This window comes from Giraffa tippelskirchi, chromosome 4 (genome assembly GCF_054371585.1).
Source record: "Giraffa tippelskirchi isolate mGirTip1 chromosome 4, T2T-mGirTip1v1.2.pri, whole genome shotgun sequence".
Lineage (NCBI taxonomy): Eukaryota > Metazoa > Chordata > Mammalia > Artiodactyla > Giraffidae > Giraffa > Giraffa tippelskirchi.
Genome location: NC_137278.1, coordinates 98,888,236 through 98,897,584, shown reverse-complemented (window position 1 = coordinate 98,897,584; position 9,349 = coordinate 98,888,236). Strand labels below are relative to the sequence as shown.

At 54.7% G+C, this 9,349-nt stretch overlaps 1 protein-coding gene across 1 annotated transcript; it reads right to left on the bottom strand.

Moving 5' to 3' along the window:
* Nucleotides 1–572: 572 nt before the first annotated feature.
* On the bottom strand, nt 573–9,081 carry NEURL3 (neuralized E3 ubiquitin protein ligase 3). The gene is made up of 4 exons (XM_081484727.1): nt 7,718–9,081; nt 4,374–4,859; nt 3,128–3,199; nt 573–2,213 (listed from the first exon to the last, which is right to left on the bottom strand). The coding sequence occupies exons 1-4, from the start codon at nt 7,764–7,766 to the stop codon at nt 2,005–2,007; spliced, it is 816 nt and encodes a 271-aa protein (XP_081340853.1). The 5' UTR covers nt 7,767–9,081; the 3' UTR covers nt 573–2,004.
* Between the last annotated feature and the right edge of the window lie 268 nt (nt 9,082–9,349).

Genomic DNA, 9,349 nt, shown 5'->3' with positions numbered 1-9,349 from the left:
GACAGAGGAGCCTGGTAGGCTACAGTCCATGGGGTTGCAAAGAGTCAGACATGACTGAGCGACTAACATTTCACTTTCTGCACCCAAAGTCCTGCCCCTCCGGCTGGCCGCAGCGTGGGGACATAGCTTGTGGAGGTGCTCGTCATCATGCTTGGGACGTCATATAGGTCCAACTCCCTCTTTCACACTAGCCACGAAGCAGGAACACCAGCAATGTAACAGGCACAGCTTGTCCTCCCTGCCTGTCCTCACCACAGACACCAGCTGATTGGGGTCCCCAGGTCAAGTCACCACTTCACGCAGGAGCAGAGACTCCAGGAAGTCCCCACAAGTCAAAGGTGGCAAGGGCAGAGCCTGGTTGTAACTTTAAGGCTGGATCTGTAGGCTCATCCTGTTCACCTGCTCAGCAAAACAGAGCCTGCAGGCCTGAGCACCCAGGCCCCTCTCCCTGCAAGCCCAGGGTGTGTCTGCGAGGGATGGGAAGGCATGGCCCCACGCCCCTGCATCCTGACCAGCTCCCAACCCTGCACACTCCTGCTGACTGCAACAAAAGGGACATACATGTTACAAAATCACTCATAAGAGACAAACTTTATTTTTATATCTCAGAAATTGCAAGGCAATAAGCACAATGACAACAGTGCACGCTGAAGGGTTGACTTGACTTCAGATACACAATTTTGCTGGGCTCTCATGACTGCCGGGCAAGGAAGGTGAGGCAGCTGACTGCTGATCCCCTTTACAGAGGACTTGTTTTTAATTAATTAATTTCTATTTATCTGTTTGCTTATTTATTTATGGCTGCACTGGGTTTGTTGCAGCACGCGGGCTCTTGGTTGCTGCGAGCGGGCTTTCTCCCTTTGCCGTGAGCTGGGGCTACTCTCTAGTTGCGTGGAGAGGCTTCTTGCTACAGCAGCTTCTCTTGTGTGGAGCATGGGCTCTAGGGTGCACGGGCTTCAGCAGTTGTGGCTCATAGGTTCTAGAACATGCGGGCTCAGTAGTTGCAATCCAAGGGCTTAGTGGTCCCCATGGCATGTGGGATCTTAGTTCCCAGACCAGGGATTGAACTGGTGTCCCCTGCATTGGCAGGCAGATTCTTAACCACTGGACGACCAGGGAAGTCCTACAGAGGACTTGTAGAAGTGACCTGGCTTCCCTACAAACTGTGAACATTCTACCAGGTAGACAGAGGCCAAGATAACGGAGTAGAAAGGCCCTGAGCTCCCCTCCCCTAATGAGCACACCAAAATGTGGGGTTACTAGTGGAGAGAGGGAACAGGGGAAAGGCAATTTAGGGGTAGGGTATTGAGAGGTACAAACTACTAGATATAAAATAAGCTACAAGGATACATTGTGCAACAGGGAAATACAGCCAATAGTTTTATAGTAACGACAAATGGAGCATAACCTTTAAAAATTATGACTAAATAGTACATCTGTAACTTATACAATATTGTACATCAACTATACTTCAATCAAAAAAAATTCCACCCAGCTGCTCCCTGCATCTGGTCCAGGCTCCTCAATACCCTGGGTGGGCAGGGCTTCACCAGACACGTGCATATACCTTAACTTCCTCAGTCATAAAACCAGGGGTCAGGCCGCCCCCTCTCTACACAAAGGCTCTTCTCACTGGCACAGGTGGGTTCTCGGAACTCCTGGGACTTGGTGTACCGGGGGTTGCTAGGTCCATGGTGGTTGAACCCCATGGCTAGTTAAAAGCCTTGGCACGCAGCAATGAACCTGGGACTAAGCAGAGGGGCGAGATCCTAGCTGGCCCATTGCTAGCCACCTTCTCCAGCCAGGGAGGTAGTTCCAATGTGGGCAGAAAGGGGCGTCTCCTGGCTCCTCTAGCCCCAACCTGCTGAGGAGGGGTAGAGCCAGTGTGACCTTGAGCCATCTCTCCGCCACACTTGCTGCTGACCAGCATTTCTGACTCTTCTCCAGAAAGATGGCAGAGCTGCACCTCCTCCCTCAGCAGGGGCCGGGCTCAGAGCTCTGCATCTATACCAGGAGGCCCTCTCCAGCACCCAGAACAAGAGGGTCCCAAGCCGGGGCCACCGCCTCGATCTCCCAGCGACACATGGGGCATCTGGCCGTGTCCCTGAAGACCCTCCAGGCACAGGAGCTGCAGAAGTGTGTGTGGCCGCAGGGGACAAGGCAGGTGTTGGCAATCTGGTGGAAGCAGATGGCACACTCTTCTCCTGCTGAGGCTGGGAAAGTGGAAAACACAGGTCAGGGATGCTTGGGGGCCATGAGGGGGCAGCCCATTCATATCACCACAGGACAGAGAAGCACGTGGTCAGAGTATGAAGAATACTACCTCATAAGAGAATGCTCATAATGCAATCAAGTGAAAAAGGTTGGGAAGAAAATTGTAAGGTATATACATGCATAGCATAAGATTCCAATTTAGAAAAAAGGAAAACAAAGCACAGATAACTGCCCATGTATGGTGTGCTGTGCTTAGTCACTTCAGTGGTATCTGACTCTGCGACCCCATGGACTGTAGCCCGCCAGCTTCCTCTGTCCATGGGATTCTCCAGTCAAGAACACTGGAGTGGGTAGCCATGTCCTCCTCCAGGGGATCTTTCCAACCCAGGGATCAAACGCACGTTTCTAACATCTCCTGCATTGGCAGGCAGGTTCTTTACCACAAGTGCTACCTTGGAAACACACCCCTCCACTCCTGCCCATATATATATATGATTACAAAATATGGGGAGGAAATCTACCTAACAGGCAATGTGAAGTTTGGGAGGTGGTTTTTTTTTTTTCACTTTCTTTTTTATCCTTGAATATGTATTTTATTTCTGGTTGGCAAAATTTTTTTGTTTTTTTGTTTTTACTGTGAACAGGGATTGCTCTTTTAAAAGCAGGCGGACAAAATAACATCTGTTCATGAGTGTGCCTGGTAACTTATGAAGCCAGCCAATGTCCTAGAAGGCAGAACTGTTACACGGCTTTTAGGTTTCCAGTGGCAGAGCAGAGCCTTTTCAGCCTAGAGCCTGTGGGAGACTTGATGGCACTTGGGAAGACGTAACTGAGTTCCCAGGGCTGGGGCCTCGCCCAGCTTCCCTAGCTCTGGAGCCCTGGGGAGTCCCTGGCGCTCAGGGAAGCCACTCACCTTTGGGCCCGGGCAGAGCCTCATCACTGAGGCCCCTTGGCGTGGTTGTGGGAAAGCCATTGGTTGTAAGATCTAAGGCAGAAAGGGAAAGTCAGGACCTGGGGAAAGCGGTCAGGGTGTTTCCACTCAACCCACCTCCCTAGTCCCTGCCTCCAAAGCAAAGTGTCCCCCTCCTTTCTTCTCTGGGTCGCGGTGCTGCAGCTCCAAGCCGGTGGTCCAGCCCTGTCCTGGCCACACCTTTCCCACTGGCACCCAGCAGAGAATTTGTGGACCTGCAGCTTTTTCATCCTAATCCACCCTTCCTTTAGACAGCTCCTCTCTGCCCTACTGCCACTGCTTGAGCAGAGATCTTCAGCATTAGTCACCGCCCCCAAACCGGATATGCAGCAAAATCCCCCAGGAGGTGGGAAAACAGGTGCCTGGGCCCCTCCGGACCACCAAATCAGGTTCCCCAGGGGTGAGGCTCCAGCAGCTGTGACAAGCAATTTGAAAAACAAACACAGTGGGGGGACTGGGATGCTTGTGCAGGCCTCTGGAACACTGCCCAGGTACGCCAACATTTCTTTCTATGAGTCTTCCTGTATCTCCTCGCCCCTCCAAAATCCACTCTCCTTTCAGGTGGTCCTCATTTCCCCACTGGGTGCCTGAACATCTCACCTTTGCCTGCCTGCACCAGGCTGCCTTCTTGCCCACGTCTAACTCGCACACTTATGTTCCCTTTGTTGCCACCGCTGTCTGCAGCAAACTCCTACTTTGACTGCAAAACCCAACCCGCCCCGAATATTTTTTTTGGTAAATGAGACCAGCCCTCTAACATAGGGGTCCCCAACCTCCGGGATCTAAGGTGATGATCTAAGGTGGAGCTGATGAAATAATAATAAAGTGCACAAGAAATATAATGTGCTTGAATCATCCTAAACCATTTCCCTCACCCCTCCTCCTGTGGAAAAACCATCTCCCACGAAACTGGTCCCTGGTGCCAGAAAGACTAGGGGCCGCTGCTCTAACATGTTTGGGGTGCTGGGCATGTCTTCTCATTCTTCAAAACAGGGTTGCCCTCCCTATGACTGGGTCTGGTCCCCGGCGAACATCTTCATACCCTAACAGAAGCTGATGGAAAAACTCCATGTGAAAGAAACAACAGTTCTCCCCGACTCTGTATGCGGGTGAGGTACCACCGGAGCCGCCGCCGCCTCCCCCGCCCCCATTCCCAGGGACGTGCCTGGGTCCGCGGCCCTGGCCTCACCTAGCAGCTCGATGGCCTTGGTGGTCCCGTACACGTCCATCACGGCCCAGAGCGGGGCGCCCATGAGCACGCCCTCGCGCAGCAGCAGCCGGGGCCCCGAGTTGACCTGGGCGAAGATCCGGCCCTGGCGGTTCACCCAGAAGCGCACCACGTCCCCCGGGATCGCGCAGCCGTCAGGCAGCATGGCCGCCCACGTCTGACTCTGCTGCTCTAGGTCCGGGCACACGAAGGGCGGTAGGCTGGGCGCGGGCACGCGTGCGGGGTCCAGGCGCGTAAAGCCCACGCGGAGGCCGCCCAGCCAGCCGTGCTCGTGACACAGCAAGCGCAGCGCCACGCGCTCTCCCGGCTGCACCGGCCGCTGGCTGAACACGATGCCGTCGTGGAACGTGGCGCGCCTGCACGCGGTGCTCCGCTGAGCATCCAGGCGCACCTGTGCGCCCACCGCCTCGGCGTGGAAGCGGAGCGCCTCTCGGGGAGGCTCGGCGTCTGCGGTGGGGGCAGGGGCGTCAGTGCAGGTCGGCCGGACACACCGGCTGGGCTGCCCGGGCCGTCTCGAGCCCTCCCCACCAGGGGAAGGGGGCATTTCCATTAGCCCATGCTCCCCGAGGCCACTGTCCCCACTTTCTCCCCATCCCCACCCCAGAGGCCTTCTTAGAGCCAGTAGGGAGCCCGCTTTGCCTCTCTGGGATCTCAGTTCTCTCCTGACTCTCGCCAAGCCTCAGTTTCCCTCCCTTGCTGCTGCTTAGTCTCAGAGTCCTGCCTGACTCTTTGAGAGTTATGGTCTGTGTGTAGCCTGCCAAGCTCCTCTGTCCATGGAATTCTCCAGGCAAGAATACTGGAGTTACGTTGCCATGCCTTCCTCCAGGGGATCTTCCCAACCCGGGGATCCATTCCTGGTCTCCTGCATTGCAGGCAGATTCTTTGCCACTTGAGCCACCAGGGAAGCCCTCCCTCCCTTAGGGATGTTGTAAAAATTAAAGTAACTGTTGACAGTACCAGTTCTGGATGCCTGGTGATGGTTGTTATTGCCATTAACTAAAAAGAGCAGGTTTTAGAACAGTCAACAGATGATCCTGCTTTTGTATGACACATATATTTATACGTGTACTATTCCCATGTTTACACATGTAGAGCCTGTCTGTATCTAGAAACAGGCTGAGAGAAGATGGGCTGGCATGCTGTTTGTGGTCAGCTCTAATTCTGCAGTGGGGCGGGGGGGGGGGGGTTGAGTTTTCCTGTCTTTGCCACAGAGAACGGGCATCACTGACCCTCCAGTGAAGGTGACTTCTCTTGTCCTGGGAGAGAAAGAAGGAGCCGGGTAACTCCCAAAGTAGTGAGGGTGTGAGACCTGGAAAAGGGATCCTAGGTCAGCCCCTCAGAATTGTGGGCTGGGCCCAGCCAAGGCCTGGGTAAGCTTTGAAAGCAGGGGACTTCCTGACTTGCCTCCACTTGGCAGCTGGGAAGGGAAAGTTCCTTGCTGGGAAGCCCTTCCTCTCAGTCCCAGAGGCCTGAAGGAAGCTGGTGGAGCTTCCTGCCCCAAGAAGGGCGCTTAGCCAGCTCCCCAGGCCTTAGCTCTCTCCCCTTCCCCTCCTGACCCTGCTTTTTCTGGGTTAGAGGAGGAAGGCTGAAAATATAAGGAGATGAATTCAATCAAAACTTGAGCCAGGGAACTTCCCTGGTGGTCCAGTGGTTAAGACTCCACGCTGCCAGTCAATGCAGGGGGCACACGTTTGATCCCTGCCCTCCTCTCTGACACTCCTATGCCTGCAAGATTTCAGCCAGGCACCAGGAGGCTCGGTTTGGTCAGGCACAAGGCACAGCCTCAAGGTCACAGCGAGTCCTCTGCTTTACACCGGGCTCTGTGCCTGAGTTTGGGGCTGACTCTGGGTAGTACCCCCTTCTCCAAGGCTGGCTGGCAGGGCTCCTCCCATTCTTTGACCCAGGTGACTCAGCCCAGCCTGCTCCTGGGTTGGGGCGAGGCAGAGGTGGGCACTGGCCAAGTGTGGCTCTCCAAGTAGGCTTGTCCCCAGCCAGCTGGGTAGGGAGCTCTGAGCACTTTATGCCTGCAGGTGGCTATTCTCATCAGCCCCACTCTCAGGCAGCATCCTGAGGCTCCTTAGGCAGAGATTCCCAGGGGGACCCTCCCCAACTACTCCACCTGCCTCTCCTAGTCCCACATTGTGCACTGGCTTGGCAAAAAGCATCTCCTTGGTGGCTGGGGAGCAGGGAACACAGTCATGGCATGTTGGATGTCCTGCCCTCTGGACAGGCGGATTCCAATCAGAGAATCTTTGCAGCAAGGCTCTTGGAATCTAAATGACCAGGCTCAGTGAGGACCTCCCCAGATCTTCATCTTTGTCCTCAACACCCCTCCAGTCACCAAGCCTCTCCTGGCACCTATCAAGTATCTTACAGACTCCCGCCCCCACCCCCCCAGGGAAGTACTCAGAGGAAACTGAGCTCAGGGAGGTGGCTGTGCAGCCAGAAGTCAGGGAGCCCCAGCCCAGCTCCTCACCCTACACTCCTGCGTTGCCTCCTTCATGGCAGCATCATTGCCCGGAAATCCAAACACTAGTTGCTACTGCAGCATTGGCAGCGGCGGCTTGACCCTGCCCCCGCCCCTTGATTCAGGTGCCCCCTGCTGCTGGTGAACCTTAGGTTACTAGGGTTACTACAGAGTCAAGGGTTATGGGTCCTTTTGCTTGGGAAGGAGCAGAGTCCAGGCTCTGGGAGCAGGGATGCATGGTCCAGATCTCTAGTCGTAAGAGACCCAGCTCTCCAACCCCCACACACTAAGGGAAAGTTGTGACCTCAGGTGAGACCGGCAGAGAACCATTGAGCCTGGTGACCTCGTGGTCTGTGCTTCTGGCAGCTCTGTAACTGGCAGGATGGGGGCATTGGCCCCCAGCCTGCGGGTGAGGAAACTGAGGCTCTGGGGAGAAGTGACTGGCCAGGAAAGGTCCCCACAGCTCTGTGAGGGCAGAGCTGGGACCCTGGTCTTCCACCAGGCCCCCTAAACTCTACCCTCTTTCCCATCCCAGCCAGTCTTCTCTCTGCACAACAGGATCTGAAAGGCAAATGGGTCATAAGGGTCTTTGCAGGGATTATGGCCCAAGTTCCTCGACCTCTACTGGATTCTTGCAGAGAAAGGAAGTTTTCACTACCTCCCGGCCTCATAACAGCTCACTGCCTAGGGCAGCCCGGCCTGGATCAGAAACTCCTTTTGAGCAATATTTACACTGACTATACCTCTATCTCCTGAGTCTTCCACCCCAGAAAACACAGAGCACCCCTCTGCTTCTTGTACTTCTGGTCCAGGCACAAAGCTCAGGGCTCGCACTTACCAGCCTGAGAGCAGATCTGGGCCCCCATCCGCCTGGGCTCCTCAGGCATGGGTCCCTGGGTCTGAAGAAGGCCAGTGGACAGGTTTCCCAAAGATATTCAGCAGGTTCCCTTGTCATGGGGCCAGGATCATATTACAGCGTTGATGATTAATTAGAGATTGCAGTCACGAGTTACTATATCCAGGGAATTTCCTGATGACTTCTTCTGGTTTGCAGCAGGCCTGCTGCAGCTGGCTGGCCAGGAGGAAGCGGGGACTCAGGAGATGGCCGAGGTTGGATGTGGAGGAGCCTTCTCCCTTACTTCTGGCCAGTTGCGATCAACCAGCTGTGCATTATCACTGCCTGAGTTGTGTTAATGAGTACCTGTACCCAGACCTGCGGAGAAGGCAATGGCACCCTACTCCAGTACTCTTGCCTGGACAATCCCATGGACGGAGGAGCCTGGTAGGCTGCAGTCCATGGGGTCCCGAAGAGTCGGACACGGCTGAGCGACTTCACTTTCACTTTTCACTTTCACGCATTGGAGAAGGAAATGGCAACCCATTCCAGTGTTCTTGCCTGGAGAATCCCAGGGACAGGGAAGCCTGGTGGGCTGCCGTCTATGAGGTCGCACAGAGTCGGACCCGACTGAAGCAACTTAGCACCCAGACCTGCCCCCAGAGGCCTTGATTCCAGTGGCCTGGGGTGGAGCCCAGCATCGGCCTTGTTTAAAAGCACCCCCAGGGACTTCCCTGGCTGTCCAGTGGTTAAGACTCTGTGCTTCCACTGCAGGAGACACAGGTTTGATCCCTGGTCAGGGAAGTAATATCCCACATGCCGTAGTGAGGCAAAAAAAAAAAAAAAAAGTAAAATAAACAGAAACCAAAATAATAAAAGTACAAGTGCCACAGCTTCTAATGTACAGCCCAGGGTAGAGAGAGATTCACCGCTACTGACCCCAGTATACAGGAGGCGCTTAATCAGTGTTGGTGAAGTGGGTTGAATTGAATTAACTGCATTCCAGGACCTGCGAAGCTGCCCCAGGCCCAGGTCTCTGGCCGAGAGGAGAAGGGCCAAGCAGAGGTGTTGACTGCTCCCCAGCCTTGCGGGAGCTGGAATTCCACTGGCCAGAATCCCCCGCAGAATGCAGAGTCCCGCAGGGGGTCACGCCCAAGGCCGAGCTCCCAGGGTGTTAGTAGTGAGGGCAAGAGGTGTCAGAGATCTTTTGTCCCTTTCGTTCCTGTTAGAGAAACAGGCTGGTGGCAGGGAAAGTGGCTTGCTCTAACCTCAGATTGCAACACATGAACCTGCTGGGGATCTTATTAAGATGCAGATTGAGGCAGAAGCTCCAGGCAGGTATGGGATTCAGCCTTTCTAACCAAGCGGTCCTGTAGATCCCACTTTAGGTGACAGGCCCTAGGTGAGTTTGGAGGCTTATGGGTATCCTGGCCCTTGACCTCCAGGCTAAGGCCCTCCCAAGACCCTAGACGAAGGCCATCAGCAGTGGCTACTCTGTTTTGGTTTTGTTTTCAATATTTATTTATTTGGCTGTTCTAGGTCTTGGTTGCAGCATGTGGGATCCAATTCCCTGACCGGGAGTTGAACCCGGGCCCCCTGAGTTGGGAACGTGGAGTCTTAGCCCCTGGACCACCA

Bases quoted from the DNA above. Each gene is read 5' to 3' on its own strand.
- NEURL3 (XM_081484727.1), bottom strand. From the start codon at position 7,766: ATGCCTGAGGAGCCCAGGCGGATGGGGGCCCAGATCTGCTCTCAGGCT. The intron at 4,860-7,717 runs GTAAGTGCGAGC...CCCCCACCGCAG, and splicing joins CCAGATCTGCTCTCAGGCTG to ACGCCGAGCCTCCCCGAGAG. The intron at 3,200-4,373 runs GTGAGGCCAGGG...TTTCTGCCTTAG, and splicing joins CAAGGCCATCGAGCTGCTAG to ATCTTACAACCAATGGCTTT.